This window comes from Denticeps clupeoides, chromosome 20, assembly GCF_900700375.1.
Source record: "Denticeps clupeoides chromosome 20, fDenClu1.1, whole genome shotgun sequence".
Lineage (NCBI taxonomy): Eukaryota > Metazoa > Chordata > Actinopteri > Clupeiformes > Denticipitidae > Denticeps > Denticeps clupeoides.
The window spans coordinates 13,901,437-13,918,568 of NC_041726.1; the positions used below are offsets into that span (position 1 = coordinate 13,901,437).

Consider the following 17,132-nt stretch of genomic DNA (forward strand, 5'->3'; position numbering starts at 1 on the left):
AGCATCTAAAATTTCTAATTGGCTTATGTCCTTAAGCACTAAATGCAAAAAAAAGCAACCTTAGAAAATTGAGATAAACTATTCCGAAAAGAGAGCTGAGGTCCAGCAAAAAGATGAAATCTTTTCTAAATTATAGGATGAAGTTCTGATTTTGCAGCAAGAGCTTGAAAATGTAAAAGAGTCTCGCGCATGGTTTAATACGTTGATGCAAAAGCAGTCAGACGCTCAAACCAAACTAGAAAAAGAGCTGGACGGCATGAAAAAGAAAATTAAGACACACAACGTGGAACTGAAGAACTGGTGCGATAGGACTAAAAAAGAGCAGATGGAATGTGTCATAGACCTAGAGAAGCAGCTCCGGGAGGCGAGAGAAAGAAGCCTTGACACCGAAACCACGGCGTTACTTGTGTAAGAGCAAAGAACTAAGGTCGCGATCGAGCTGACGGACTGCGAAGAGAGGCTAAAAGGCGACGTGAACTATGAGCTGGTGAAAAAGGAAACGGAACTGAACATTTTGAAAAAATGGTGCTCGCAGGCGCAGGACGAGCAGATGAAGTTTGTGTGCATGATGCAAGATGAGGTCAGCGAAGAGAAGTAGAAGATCAAGGCGTTTGAGGAGCTCGCCTGTGACCCCGTGCGCCAGCTAAAAGAAATGTGTGAGGATCTAAATCTCCAAATGCACGCAGAAGTCGAGAAATGCGCCCAGCTGGAAAGCGACTTGCAGAACCAGCGCGATAAATTGGCGGGGCTGAATCAAGAGATACTTGATGAGAAATAATCTGCTGCAGAATAATCTATGGAGATAACAGTACAGTTACACAGAGCGGAGCAAGAGAGATAAGATGCCGTTAAAGCAGTTGAAGGAGAGAGGAAGCTGTAGACAGAACTGGATGAGCTATGGAAGAAGGCAAGTCTCGACGACTTGAAATGTCTGGAGGTGAAAGGAAAAGCGAAAAAATGAAGAAACGCTTGCGCATGTAAATAGACCTAAAAAACGTGTGAGATGCTCATCTCCTGGCACATTTATGTACATACGTGGTATCTAATCTGTAATATGTCTATTTTCGGTAAAGGCCTAGGAAAGGTCACGCCAATTCAACCATTCTTTCATGCTGAAGTTACAAAAGCCGATGATAAAGATGAGCCAGTCGGTGGCCATTGGCTAATTGGTCCTTTCACCCCATCACCCCATTTGACTGTTAAACCCATGGAGGTTAATGTGCGCATGGGCATAAATAAGTAGATACCGTTTAGTCAGCTCTACCTTATGAAATATGACATGGGACATAAACGCAGAATCTTACAAAGTGAGGTTCCCCTTTGTGGATGCTGAGCTTGGGGAAATTGTCGTAAAGAGCCATGACACCGTGAGCCCTCGCACTGCATTCTGGGTATTGCAGTTCACTTCCACCAGCCTACAACAACACATCCGTACCTTTTACAAAATAACGGCCTCACAGAACATTTCTATGTGACTCTATCAGAAAGCGAGTTAACTAAAGCACTTTAGTATTTTAGTATTTATTTTAGTATTAATAATTCTAAAACCTTTTATTAACATTTCACAGATTTATGTTCAAAGTAACTGAGCGCAACCACTGCATTTTACTCATGGTTGTTGATCGAGTTTGTTAAAATGGCAGAAAAGCGAGGGACATGGACAGTTTGTGGTGGAATGGCGTCACCAATCCTGTTATATATTGAGGACAATATGTTGAATACTTTATACTTTATACTTTCGATTCTTTATTGTTTTTTTCAGTATTTATATTATGATGAACTGACCTGTGTTTTATCGTCTGGTGACAGCTGCATTGACAACCAACGTAAATGTTCCCCTGGTGAGTCATTTGAGCACGTCACTTGTGTGGTTTTAGACCTCGTTTGTGTTTTTTATGTTTAGTTTTTTTGGCCAATAACTTTTTTTCGGTGTTGTTCTTAATCATATTTCTTTACTTAAAGGCATTCTAGTCTTCATGTATTTTTCTATTAAGTCTCTCACACAAGGCAATAATTCTTTAACAATATAAAGACTTTTTAATAAAGAATAAAAGTAGGATATTTAATATAAAATTTATATTTGAATATTTTATGTTTAGTTTTTTTGGCCAAAACTTTTTTCGGTGTTGTTCTTAATCATGGTTCTTTACTTAGCCTTTTAGTCTTTATGTATTTTTCTATTAAGTCCCTCACACAGAACAATATCTCTTTAAAAATATAAAGACTTTTTAATAAAGAATAAAAGTAGGATATTTAAATATAAAATTTATTTTTGAATATAAACAATAAAAATAAGTTTAGGATGGATTTAAAGAACTTAGAATTCAAGCCTTATAATGAAATACAATCTGTGATTTTACAACAAGATGAATTAATTTCTAATTTGGAGGATTAGGTGTTGAAGTTGAAAAATGAGATTCTCCGAGAAAGAGAAGCCACTAATGCACTTAAACTACAGTTGAAGAAAGATGTAGATTTACTTGATTTACTGAATCAAGAACTGTCTTTCACAGAGGAGAAGTTAATGGAACAGAACCGCGAAATGAGGGCCCAGTGCTTAAAGACGCTGCAGGATCAGATGAGCTGCGCAATTAAAACAGAGGCGGAGCTTAGGCAGGAAAACGAGAAGATAAGGGCTGCGGAAACAGAAATTCTGTTAGCGAAAGAGGCGATCATAAAGGACGAGAAAGGGCGTATAGATTTGGAAAAGAGTCTTAAATCTTCACTTCACTCTGAGCTAGAGAAAAAAGAATCCGAAATAGCTGAAACCAAGAAATTGTGCAAACAAGCACAAGAAGATCAAATGCAGTCTCTTACGGATACGGAAAGTGATCTCATGTAGGACAAAACCACGAGAAGAGCCTTGGAGCAAAATCATATCAATTCTCTCTATTATGTGACAAAAAATTGTGACGACTTAAAAGAACAGACAAAAATGCAAAGAGAGCTACGACAAGAACTAGAAAGGCGTTTAGAGAAGGAGAGCAATGCTGTGGCATTAATGCAGCAAAAGTTAATCGCTCAACGAGAGGCAGCCATCGAACAAATGAGAGAATTAACGATAAGGCTAGAAGAAGAGGAGAAAACGAAAAAAGAAACTCTGGATGAATTGGAACTCTTGAGAGAACGAAACATCAGTTTAAAAATCGAGCTGGACAATAAACTAAAAATGAATTAGTCGAACACTGGTTGAGCAAAACGGCGACGTATCCATCGACTAAACTGTCAAGTTAGACCATGCTGGTCGAAATAAGTATTGTGGTGGGTTAATATTCTGCCCCCGCTTCGTTGGGCGAATCGTATTCCGCGCTGGCGTGTTACAGAATGTCCTGGTCGACATGTCTCGCGGTGCCAGGAGCCGGTCCGCAGCGTCTGGGCCAGGCCTGTGTGCTATGCGCGTCACCGCGTTAACAAGAGTGATCCACTCTGGACGCAGTGGAGGCAGTGAGTTACAGAAGAACGCTGGGTAGGCTTTCCATCCCGAGTTTTCTTGCAATGCTAGAAATATTAGCTCTCGTGGTCCAAGCCGTTTTCAGCATGCTCTCCTTATGACCATGGGAAAGTGGGCCAGTTGCATTAACTGAGAGCAGGCATAGACTTTTCTGTTAAAAAAGAAATGTGCTCATTTGCATTTGAACATTATTATTGAACCAATAACTGTTCAGTTAATAGTCTTGTCGTTGATCCCTGTATTACATGTAGTGCTACCACTTGTATGTTATTAAAAATATGCCCGGTCCTCTCATGGCTGCCCACTGCTCACCAAGGGTGATGGTTAAAAGCAGAGGACACATTTCTCTGTGTCACCGTGCGCTGTTGTGCTGCAGTGTTTCACAATGACGATCACTTCTCTTTAATCTGGAAAAATGATTGTCCGGAGAAGAAAAGGTGAGCGCATCCTGAGACCATTCATGTGTGGGGCTGCCTCTCATCCAAGGGAGTGGCCTCGGTCACATATTTGCACGAGAACACAGCCATGAATAAAGAACGGTACCAAAAAAATACTCCGACAGCAACCTCTTCCATCCATCCAAGGACAGTTTGGTGAAGAACGATGCATTTTCTATAGAATCAGATTTGTGCCCAAATTTTTAAAAAAAAACTTTGCTAATATCAAACAGAAATGCAATGTTGAAATGTTAAAACAAGAGGTTGTTTTTGCTTTTTCATTTTCGCTTGTGTGACTTTCAGTAACGCTGCTTGTTTTTACAGTTTCACTGCTGCCTTTTCAGGCAGAATACGGTTTGACTTCAGCCACAATTCTCTTGTGTCGCCGGGGCTTCGCCTCATTGGCCACCAGGTATTTTGTTGCCATGTCTTGCACCGGCGCTTTCTTCCCAACCTATCTACATTTTTGGGTGGATTGGAATTATTGGGTGGATATGTCGGGCACACAACAATACAAAAGTAAAATGAGCTATTAATTAGTATTAGACTAGGACTGGGTATAACATGAACATGCACTTATACAGAATAATAAAGTGAGCAAATTATATTGTGCAAAATAAGGACGGTTGTGCAAGAATAAGATTCGCCGGACTGCTTGGGGGAAGAAACTAGTACATAGTCCTGGAGACCTGCTCCTGATGGATGGAAGAGGGGTCAGTTTGTTTCAACGGTCGCAATGCTGATGGCCTGATGGATTTGAAATTAAATAGTTAAATAAACAAGGTGTGGGAGCCGTCCACCAAATATGATCAGTCCAACCCATCACAATGTTAATAGACAGTGTTAAACTGACCAAGATGACATCATTATTTGTGCGTGGGTGTCTTGAAACCCCATACTCAGTGCAAGATGCGACCTTGAATGGGGCTAAATAGCTGGCCACAGGCTGCCCATAGCGTCCCATGTCCACTGCCAAAAATGCCTACGTGAGCATGAAAAGTTGGCGTGGTCTGATGAATACATTTTACATGCTGTGCATGGCCGCATGTGTGTGTGTGTGTGTATGTGTGTGTCACTGACCTGGGGAAGACACAACACCAGGATGCACTATGGGAAGGAGGATTACCAGCAGATGCAGTGTGTCGCTTTAGGCTGCGTAATGCCTTCGGTATTCCTGAGTTACTTTGGCATATAGATACCTGAACGATCACAAGTGCTGCTGGAGATAAAATTGTTGAGCTGCAACCACGAAGCCAGAAATCAAAGAAACATTTCTTTATATTACTGCATTTTCCCTCCACGTCAGTAGCGTAAACACCACCTTACCCTTTCAAAAAAATGGCAATGGTAAAAACTATTCATGAACTATTCATGGTAAAAGCCTATTGATGAAATACACTCTTACTTATGCTTACTTTGGGGATTCCGCTTTCTTTTTTTATTTGCAACTTTAGTCGTATTTTACTAAATATTGTGGTGTGCAGTTTTAAAACTGATGCTTCACACACATCCACATCAACCTCACACAGAAAACGGATTCAGGCACAGCGGTCTCCTCACGGCCTGCCTATATGCATGCTCCCATAAAGTATACATAAGACATGTGTCGGATGAACGGTGCACACAGAAAAATGCACTCCCTCCCCTGTCCACCTCTGGGAGTTCCTTTTAGCATTAAAAGCATTTTGTACACAGTCTCGGGGGAAAAAGTTGTGCTAAAAATATACTGGAAGCACTCCAAGAAAAAAAGTAGGCCAGTGATGGGCCAGTCTGTCCTGACAAGCGTTCTGTCCCAAATGTTTGCTTCTTGCCCATATTTCTGTTCCCACATTATCCACGATAATTTTTTCTGTGATTAAATTGTATTCAATTGTAAAAAAAATATTACTTAATACTGTTAACATTCACACTCAAGATCCTGGCCCTGCCACCAATATGTTCCGATCCCAGCACCCAAAAATGGGAGGTGTCAATTTTCTAGTGGCTCGACAATAATGGCGTCATGCTGTTTTGGCTTTGTTTAGCAGGCTGTACACAACTTATGGAAGGCTGGTTATTAATAAAACAAGCGCATTTTACATCAGGGCAGGGATCCGAGCATCAATGATGCAGGCCTGTTTTTAAAAGGGTAGAATACGACAGAGAGGAGGACGGGGTAGAGAACAGGTCACCTGGGCCCACGAGCAGAAACGGACAGGAGCCTCCGAGGAAGAAGGCTTCAAACCGGCCCTGCATAACAATCCGTGGCACGTTCCGGTGCGCCAAAGCCTTTGTTCTATTTTAAAACTGAAAAGTCACTTGAATCATTTCTCAACATGACAAGCTCCCTTTTAATCTTTCATTTGCTCGTAATTTTCAAAGAGCTTGATATCCTGTTATGATTCCCACCTTTCAAGCGATGATAATGATCTCAACATTCCACTATAACAGCTTGTGGGCTATCTATAGCTACCACATTTGCCAAGGGAATTAGGTGACAGAATGAAAAATAACTGTTTCATCTTGGACTTGAATATTGAATTTTAAATTACAATGAGCATAGAACCACTTGCATGTCGACACTAGACAAAAAAATGTGGACACCTGGTGCCACATCAGTTCCTGTTAGTCATCTCAATCATCTCAAATTCACTATGTACCCGCCCACTTAGATTCAACATCAGTTATTTCATCCGTCGTCACTGGAGGCCAATCGAAAACTTCAAACTTGTGATCCTGAAACCATTATCGAACTGTGGCTACATGGAAGACTGTTTCCATGAAGGGGTGTACCTGTTCCGAACTGTTTAGGTGGGTGGTGTGTGATTAAATTGTGTTGCCAATATGGACCTTCTCAGCCCCTCAAATCCCAGCACCTTCTTTCTGCTACAAACACATCGAGAAAACGTTCAAAACTCGCAGCATCTCACCAGCTGCCACTGAAATAAGATAATCGATGTCTGGACGATATTGAGTCAACATTATTGAATTAATAGTAGTGATACTGGATCATTCAAACATGACTGATACAATACATTAAATTTAAATGACAGTGAAAAGAAAATGCACAGCAAGGACAGCACACAGTGACACAACAAAATGTGTCCTCTGCTTTTAACCGTCACCCTTGGTGAGCAGTGGGCAGCCATGACAGGCGCCCGGGGAGCAGTGTGTGGGGACGGTGCATCGGTGCCTTGCTCAGTTTGGGATTTGAGCCCTTGGGTGTCGAGTCCGATCCTTAGCCGCTAGGCCTCCACTGCCCACTATTCAAATATAAAAGGATCGTTCTCACAAAATCATCTTCCCATTCAGGACTTTCCTCCAGACTTTCTGTCCCATCATTAGGAAATAACCTTTTAAAAGACATTTTCATTACAATCAGTTGCCCAGCAGCACTGTTGTCTTTGATCTGATAAGCATGTTTTAAGGGTGTATATATTCCCTTCAGTGCTCTCAACATTTAAGTATATGAAGATTTATCAGATATCAGCAGTCTGAATGGGAGGATTAAAAAATATCACTCTTGAAGTCAGAAAAAAAGTTAAATCCATGGCAGAATTTAAACCTGCACTTTCAATTCATCCATCTTCCAATCCTGCTTAACTACATTTACATTTAGAGCATTTTATCAGACGCCCTTATCCAGGGCCAGTAGGGACAGTCCCTCTGGAGACACTCAGGGTTAAGTGTCTTGCTCAGGGACACAATGGTAGTAAGTGGGATTTGAACCTGGGTCTTCTGGTTCATAGGCGAGTGTGTTACCCACTAGGCTACTACCACCTTTAACTATTTCTGGGAGTGACGGGAATCTCGAGTCTATTCATGGGCAAGCAGCACCGAACCAGAAGACAGAAGACAACACCTCACTCATACCAGGGTCAGTATTCAACATGGACTATTAACTAATTGTTAGATTGTAGGAGGACCCCAACTTCCATGGGAGGGAACCCTGCAAAGCACCAATCAGCTGGACCCACCCTGGCCACCTATATTATACAATCTGTCTTTATGCTGCAGGCAGTCACAGTTAATGCCACCAGTATAACAAATTCTCTGTCTTGCCAGTCAAACGTGTTGCAGCAAACCTATTTTATTTCTGAACGATCAATCTATCATTTATCGTATTTTATAATCGGAGTTTAAATTATACACCATCATTTAAAAGGTCCGTTTATGAATGTATTTATCTTTACAAAATTCTTAAGCGGACATTTTAAATGATGGTGTATAATATAAATTCCGATAATAATTAAAATCAAACCGGAAGAAGAAGAAGAAGATAAAAACTTTGGTCTGAAGCCAAGTTGTTTTAAAACGACTCGACTTTTATATATTTTTTAATAATCTCACCTTAAAATCCGCGGACGAGCGTCTCCGGCACTGATCAGCGACGCCCGCTGTCTGGTTCATGTTCGGCTGCGGTGGGACCCGGAGTGGCGCGTTGGTGCGTCCGCGCGTCCACGCGTCCGCGCGTCTCTCCAAACGCGCGCTGTGACGCGCGCCAAGCTGCCAGCCTCCTACTTTTCGTGTAAAAATTGTGCATTTTACAGACAATTGATTCATATTATTGAGTTTTGCGGCTGACATGAAGAGTGACATGAAGTTTTAATAAAGTGACGCGAAAGTAACACAGCACAGGACACGGTGCACACAGTGAAATGTGTCCTCTGTATTTAACCCATCACCCTTGGTGAGCAGTGGGCAGCCATGACAGGTGCCCGGGGAGCAGTGTGTGGGGACGGGGCTTTGCTCAGTGGCACCTCAGTGGCACTTTGACAGGTCGGGATTCGAACCCACAACTTTCCGATTAAAGGGCCGCTTCCTTAATCCAATTATGTTATCAGAATAGTTCTTTTTCGTGTGAATTTATCGTCTGTCTTTACACTTTCTAGTTAGCGATTTTATCTCCGTGAACAAACACTTCCAGGTCTTTATTGGAATTTTTAGACTTATAAATAATAATTATAAGGCAGTTTGCAAGTTGGGAATGAATGATAGGCTAGAGGAACCACAGACAAATGCAAGTTCTTTGCAAACATTGCAATGGACACTTAAATAAATATAATAAGACGATAACAGAAAATCTCCTCCGGCCACACTGCGTAGGGGTAAGAAATGACCGCATGCGGTCTGCATACCTCTCCATTGTACATATTATAAAACAGAAATGACCCTTGCAGGAGCAGTGACAGGGAGAGAACAGACAGGAATAACCAAACCCCCCCATCTGTGTGGTTTTTCCCAGCGCCGGCGATAAATTCATTCGGGTTCAGATAAAGCCATCACGGATTAGTCAGTTTAATCATTGTGCCCGAACTCTGGGATTACCAAGATCCCTTCATCAAAAAGGCATGGAGGTTTGGGATGAGGCATTCTCTAAGAGAGCCAAAAAAAGAAAAGTTCAATTAGAGCTTCCTGATGATAGAGGTGCCACGGAATTTATATTCTCTGGAGAAACCACATTTATGAGGTTGTTACTAAACAATAGACAGCAAATCGATCTGGCAAGTAAATTGGATGGAACATCTGCACAATTTGAATTAGGAGTCATTTGTGTAATGTGATTCACACTGCCAGAGACTATCCCGGAGCATTCTCACCCAGGGTGGGGAGCCAGCCCACCCCTGGAGGGAGGAATAATTCCCGACTGAAATCCTTTCCCGGTATTAAAGCAGATCATCTGCCATCTTTTATGGTCAGCAGGCAGCAACGCAAAGCGCGTTACTTCACTATACTTCATGTTGCTTGGACTACGCACTGCAGTGCATGATAACGTAATACGTTTTCCCATTGGTCATACCACATATGATATGAATATTTACCGGCAGAGTGATATAAGAGCTCAGGTTTTAAAATATTTAAACAGATCTGTAATCTGTAAAATACAATTGGAAAACAAATCAACAACAACAAAAGGTAAGAAATACAGTAAGACGGTTGAATAATAAGTGTGCACACTGTTTAAATGATATCACCTTTGATTTAATTACAACATTCGCTCTTCCATGACCCAACAGCCAGTTTCCAGTTTCTTTGTCCGGGGATCGGACCGCCAAAGCTCCCGCCTCATTCTGCCACCCGATCCACATTGCACCAGACCCTTCATGTTCCTCGGGCGGGTGGTGGGTCCACAGTTAGATGAGCCCATGTATCTGGGTTCACAAGGTGCTTGCTCATGGTCCCCAACCCCAGGCCTGGCTGCAGAGTGGAACCCCGGTAACCCTCTGGGCCAGGTACACTGACTCTTTGTTGCTCCTCCCATGAAAGATCTTCTGAACATTCAGCTCTTGCTGGGTAGGATCAGCACCACCAAATCTGAGACCATGGTTCTCGGCCGGAAACTCTCGGCTTGCCAACTCCGGGTTGGGAGAGAGGTCCTGCCTCAAGTGGAGGAGTTTAAGTATCTCGGGGTCTTGTTCACGAGTGGGGGAAGAAGGGAGCAGGAGATCGACAGGCGGATTGGGCAAGGCCCAATTTACCGGTTGATCTACTTCCCAATCCTCACCAATGGTCATGAGCTTTGGGTGACGACCGAAAGAACACGATCGCGGATACAAGCAGCTGAAACGAGTTTCCTCCGTAGGGTGGCCGGGCGCAGCCTTAGAGATAGAGATAGGAGATAGGACAATTGGGAGGAACTCAGAGTAGAACCGCTGCTCCTCCACATCGAGAGGAGCCAGTTGAGGTGGTTCGGGCATCTGGTCAGGATGCCTCCTGGACGCCTCCCTATACTATATCTCCAGTCTGGTCTGGTGGAGGTGGCTGGGGAGAGGGCTGTCTGGGATTCCCTACTTGGGATTCTGCCCCGGCGACCTGGACCCGGATAAGCGGAGGAAGACGACGACGTCATTTGCTCTTCTTCCTGCCATTATTTAAATAGACTGATCAACCAAACACTCTCGAAGTAAAAACAGCATGTACCAAACCTACTCAAGTAATTAAAAATTGCTTCAACAAAGTATTAGTTTAAGGCTGTATACACTCATGTAACCATCTTATATATATATATCTTTTTATTTTTGTTCTGTTGTTCGATTGAATTGTAAAGCTTATAGGACACATTAAAGAGCGGAACGTTTTGGAAATTTATTTTCAAGTTTTTTAGGAGCACCTACACACCAATGGCACCAAATCACATGGACACAAGGGTTCTAAACACCCAAGCTGCTGCTTGTTTGGTGTGGGTGTTTAGAACCCTTTATATTCTCTCTCAGCCTTTATTGTTCATGAAAGTCTTCCTCTCTTTTGCTGCTTTTCAGTTCGGGCGTGTTTTTCTCACCATTACGCTGTCTGTTTTGTTTCTGTGTATTAAAACTGGCACAGTTGACATATCGAGCAATTGCGCCTCCTCCTTTGACCCCGAGGCATTATAGCATTATCCACAATGTTCAATGAAGGCGTTTTCCCCCAGAATGTCTTTAATTCTTCTGGTTTAAACCAAAGATCTTCACTTCCAAAATAAACAAAATGACTAAACTGGCCAGTCGTCAGAGTTGGAGGAGTTGTTCAGTATTCTGCTGTCCTCCAGAGACAATAATGCTGCAGCTAATCGACACCCAACAACTAACAGGTTGTATCAGAAAACCATTTGAGAAATTGGTACATGACAACTTTGTTACTACTCAACTGGTTCACTGGTTGTGTCTTGGTTTTGTGCTAAACTTAAAAAGTAAGCCTCTACATTAAAATATATGCACATTCTTTTTAATAAAATAACTGCTTTCTTAAACCAAATTCAGTTGGCAGTAGGTACAGGAAGTGTTGCATTTTAAATAATTACTGTTCATTAGGAGAATGAAATGCTTAATTTTTCATGTAGTATTTGTGAAATGTATAATTAAATAACTAAATTAGTTATGATGCAGTTTAATCTTTTCTATCTGTAATGTTCTCTGAGGCACTAACATTCATTAATTAAAAATATTTTTGCAGGTACATCAGAGAAACACATGGAAAGAGTTATATTGAGTTGGCTTACAGAGTTACATGTATGGTGAAAGTGAAAAGTATAAGTAATTGTGAATCACGGCAGCACAGCACACGGTGACACAACAAAATGTGTCCTCTGCTTTTAACCATTACCCTTAGTGAGCAGCCATGGCAGGCGCTCGGGGAGCAGCGTGTGGGGATGGTGCTTTGCTCAGTGGCACCTTGGTGGTACCTTCTAATAAGTATAACATAATTATACACAATTTTATCCGTCATGAGAATTATCCAGCAAGAAGCATTCACATTTTAATAACTGGCTTTATATCTCACTTTGCTTAATAGCTCACATGGAGTAACGTTACTACTCTACCCACCTCTGTTGCCTGGTCCCCACTTTCTCTATTCCTGCACTGTAACAAATTGCTGTATTTTTTACAGCAAAATTGTACAGAAACTTACTGTTTTGCCATTTTACAATTTATTGCTGTAATTTGCAATGCATTATGGGTTAAGTGTTAACTGTATATTTCACTGTTAGCTGTAATTAATTTACAGGTAGGAGGTTCTTTCACTGTATTTTAAATATTTTACAAGAATTTACTGTTCTGTTGCATTATGGGATTGCGCGGGCTGAAAATGGTTTGAATTCTGGTGGACTGAAGCACAGTGAAGATAAACAGCAATCGATTTTTTGGTAAGTTCAATTAAATTCACTTCCATAAGTATTAATTATTATAATTATATACATATATATGAATTACTTGACATTAAAAGAAATAATATATCAACATATACATGACGATATATATATATATAACGTTATATAAGTTTTATCAGGATATGCCCTCTAAACGTTATGTTTAGCCATTTTGTAAAAGGATGTGTATTAACTTTATTTATCTGTTGCTTCAGCAAGGAGGAGAAATGCAGTGCGCGCCATTTCAGAAAGCAGCCTAAAGAAAAAGGTAAATCGTTATCGTCATGTTAATGTTGATATATGCTGCAGTTTGTTAGCTTTATTTGCCTTTGCTTTCTAGAGTATTTGTACTTTGGCAGGCACAGCATTGCTATCGAAGTGCGTGTGAGACAAAACTAACGTTACTGTCACGGGTGGGCTGGACATGGCGGTGAAGGAGGACGCACTCGCACGATTTCACAGGACAGGGGTTTAATACAAACTACACAGGACAAGGGAACATTAACACGCACAATGACCCGACGGCGCAAAGACACGAACAGGATAGTTTTATACAATTATATAAATATACACCAGGTGAACACTACACCAGGGAACATTACACGAGACGAACATGAAACTCCGGTCCGAATTCGGGATCCGGAGTCACCCCTGCCGGTCCGGATCATGACAGTTACATGAAGTGCTCAGTTGTCTTTGCTGTTGAAAACCGTAAATATTAACATCGTTGGATGAGTTTCTCTGAAACCCTAAGTACATTTTGTAAAGGAATGTATCGTTAATTTTTAAAAAAAAAAATTTTTTGTCAGGCAAGCCGAAACATCACGGAGTCAAAACCAAACGTAATGTAAACTATTTTGCTTCAAACGATAAGCACTTCAAGGAAAAACCTGCAGCACTCATTCTTCAGACAGATGTAAGTCATGCTCTGTGCTTTTTTTTATTATAAAATTTTGTTATGGGGTTATAGTTTGTATGTAATTACTTTTTTTCTCAATTTTTTTTAGTTTTGTTTCTTAGGTGTCAGCAACAGTTGCCGGCATGGAAAAGAGTTTTACACTTCCAGACTCTCCGAGACTGATTGTCTTAGGTAATGTACAATGAACCAAAATCTGTAAATGATTTAATAAACTTGGTCTGTTGTATTTCCAGTTTGTATTTTCTATAACATGTTTCCTGTATTTATTCATTTAGGTGAAATTCTCACTGCAACTCAATGGATGCTGAGTATTGAGGGCCAAGTGGTCATGAATCCACACCCCAACTTTGTGGCAGGATTTGCTGCTTTGTTTGCATCATACTACATCTTCAATCTGGTGTACCAGCATGAGGCATCATGCACACCTGAGTTTATCCAGAGATAAAAAAAATACTTTACTATGCATGTGCATATTTATATTATTTAAATATAAAAGTTACAGGTTTCGTTCACCCAAAAATGAAATTTCAGTCATTAATCGCTCTCCCTCGTGTCATTCAAAAGCCATAAGACCTTTGTTCATCTTTGGAACACAAATAAATATTTTTTAAAGAAGTCCAAGATGATTTCCCCTTCCATAGACAATCAATAAATAGGTTATATGAGAACTTTTTTTGCTTGTCATTTCGACGGATTCATTGCTTAAGTCAGATTCGTTTTGGTACCAAAATGCCGTTTTGTTGTTTGAGCTTAAAGGGATTACCATCATTTACTCATCATTTAGTTGTTCCAAAATTCTGAGTTTCTTTCTTGTTTTAAGATATTTTAAAATGTTGGTAACCAGACAGTTGACAGTAGCCATTGACTTCCATGTTTTTGCCCTATTATGGAAGTCAATGGCTACGTTACTTGTCTGGTTATAAACTTCATTAAAATATAATCTTTTGTATTCAACACAAGAAAGAAACAACTTAAGGGAGAGTAAATAATGACCATTTTTATTTTTAGGCAAACAGTCCCCTTAACTTTTCTTTAACTATTGCTTTATGCTTTAATCTTGAGTTGTTTGTAGTTGTTTTGTAACAGCTGATTTTTTTCTGTAGTTGAAAAAGTAAAGTTATGTTACCAGTGACAGTGCTGAAGTGTTGTCAGGTGTCAGCTTTAATAAACAGTTTTCTTACAACAACTTTGAATTTGAGTAATTCTTTTTTTAAATCTTTGTTTTAATGCATTCACATCAGTATAATGGTAAAGAGCACGCACAGTACAGTTCACAGTTAAAATTGTTATTTACAGGAATTTCATAGTAAAAATGTTACAGCTACATCTTGGCTTTTGTTGAATTCACAGGATTTTATTGGCAACTTTTGTTGCCAGGTAAGTACTGTAATTTAGCATAATTACAAAAAAAAACCTGTAATGCCTTTTTACAAGTTTAATTTTATAATCCTGTAAAAAAAAACAAAAAAATACTGTATTCTGCAAACATCAATTTATTGTAAATTGCTAAGCAGTATTATACTGTAATCCATTTTACAGCAATTAGCGACTATTTTACAGGATTTTATTGGCAACTTTTTTGCCAGTAAATTATTGTAAATTCTACAGTACGTTCTTTACAGTGTGTGGTTCAAGCAGGATTGTCTAATTAGGTACAGTGTCCTTATCCTTGTCACCTAGATCTGCTATCCTCCACGTTTTCAGGTTCTGGACCAGTTCCTTCTCCATGTTACCTAGCTCACCTGCTGCTGTAACTCCAGTCCCCGCAGGGTTGGCAGCACCAGACCCTACACCTCTTCCAGTTTTGGTCATAGCTGGGTTCGGTGGACAGCTCCTTCTCCCCCCTCTCTCTTCTCCATGTCTCCCTTCTCTCCCGCTTGTCTTTTCCTCTCTCTTGCCTGTCCTTGAGCTCTCTTAACCCATGATGCCCCAGCTGGCTTTCCTGAGAATAAGGACAGTCTGGTGCAGGCTATGTTTTTTTGGATGGGTGTAGTATGTGTTAGGGTAACCAGCCTGAGGCCTAAAGGAGGAAGGTCGAAAGGGCAGTCTACAGAGAATAACCAAGGAGCTGGAGAACCATCCTCTGACATGGACTGATGGACAATAACACAAAGCAGTCACAGGAGACCATGACCAAATGGCCAGCCTTGAACCTGCAAACTTAAGTCCACTTCCTTATCGCTAGGCCACCACATCTGTTATAAACCACAGCAAACTAACAAAAATGCTTTTGAATAGACCTACCATGGCACTTCAGATAAAACACATGAAAATAACCTATACATTTGTTCTCTTTGTGCACTAAATATGTGGCCCAAAAACAAGGTACAGACCATATCTATACAATTGTACCCCTAAGTGGCAACCCAGCCATTTTGAATGTGAATGAGTTGTGCATTTGAATACAACTCATACTAAATTCATAGAGGGACTGGATGTAGCAGTGCCTCATGCACCCTGTACTCCTGCAGAACATCTAAAAGGACATCTGAGGGACATGGTTGCATGCCTTCTCCACAAAGTCCACAAAGCAGTGGAGAGTCATAGTCCCTTGCACCCTCAGTTGTCCATGGAAGAAGAGTTGGTCCACAGCCAGGACAGATAATACATTGTTCCTCTTGAATCAGAGGTTTGAAGCTTCCACCACTATCACAGAGTGGAATGTGGGTCGCACTAGTGGCAAAAAAACAGCCTCCTGAACGGATGTTCGGAGAAAGGGGCCCCAGTTCCAGAGCCCACTTGTTCACTTTCATTCTCAAAGAAGGATACCGACGACTCCAGGGCTGGTTCTACAGGGGTCCTGTATTTATCTCCACTTGCCCAATTTCGGACCCAAGTGCAAATCTAATAAAAGGCCACAAATGCTTACCTGGCAGGGGAGATTCCGTGATCAAGAAGGCGGTTCACCCAGGGCGAGGCTCAGCCATTGCACTCCGGCTGTGCCGACCCCTGCGAATTGTGGGAATGTTGACTGCATAATTTCTGGTGGTGGGGTACTGCGTTTGCGCTTTCTTTGTGTTTTCTTTGACTGCTGTATACAATTATTATTGCTGTTCACAATTTATTATCACTGCTTTATTTCCTCTGCAGCAGCACGAGTCCACAGTCACAAGAAGCGATCTGAGAGCAGCCGTGGACTTCTGATTATCGTACGCTCATGTCGAAATTTGCTCAATGGCGAAATGGGTGTAGAAATAATCGTACACCCGTTTTTCTGCCATTTGATAAATGAGACCCAATGATCTGACGAAGACTAGACACACCGAGCCTACATTTACACATGTAACACCAGGCGCACACAATCAGGGCATCAGGAACACAAACAGTGAACTAGTAAAGGAGCCAATTAACAGAACTAGTTTAAGGGTGTGTTTTCTGGGCTGGCCTGTGATGTTGAAAGCATTGACCTATTGATGTAATGGTTTTGTGGCATATCAACATGCTACATAATATAGGTGTGATCACGGGTAATATAGCATTGTGTGATTAATATGTAAAAAAAAACATCACTACGCAGAAATAAAAATGATATCTCGTTACACATTACAGTGTTACTATTAAACTAAACTTGGAGTAATAAAATAACCCTATAAGATGAAATCATATTATGAATAAATATTTTTACACATTTCCTTGTTAATTTTGACACTAAATTCAGTAGAATTAACTCTGAAAAGTCAACACTGGCCATAGTAATTTTTACTAAAATTTTGAGTGGGG

At 40.9% G+C, this 17,132-nt stretch overlaps 1 protein-coding gene and 1 non-coding gene across 3 annotated transcripts in view; one reads left to right on the forward strand and one right to left on the reverse strand.

Moving 5' to 3' along the window:
- The window catches only part of LOC114770022 (inactive dipeptidyl peptidase 10), a 28,721-nt gene extending 20,388 nt beyond the window's left edge, over positions 1-8,333 (reverse strand). For both annotated transcript variants that reach the window (XM_028963608.1, XM_028963607.1), the window contains exon 1: positions 8,218-8,333. In XM_028963608.1, coding sequence (XP_028819441.1) covers positions 8,218-8,277 — 60 coding nt within the window. In that variant the 5' untranslated portion in view covers positions 8,278-8,333. The remainder of the gene's footprint in view (positions 1-8,217) is intronic.
- A 7,940-nt stretch (positions 8,334-16,273) lies between these two features.
- On the forward strand, positions 16,274-16,429 carry LOC114770902 (U1 spliceosomal RNA). Its single transcript, XR_003743493.1, has one exon. It is a non-coding gene; the product is annotated as a U1 spliceosomal RNA (small nuclear RNA).
- Positions 16,430-17,132: the final 703 nt, after the last annotated feature.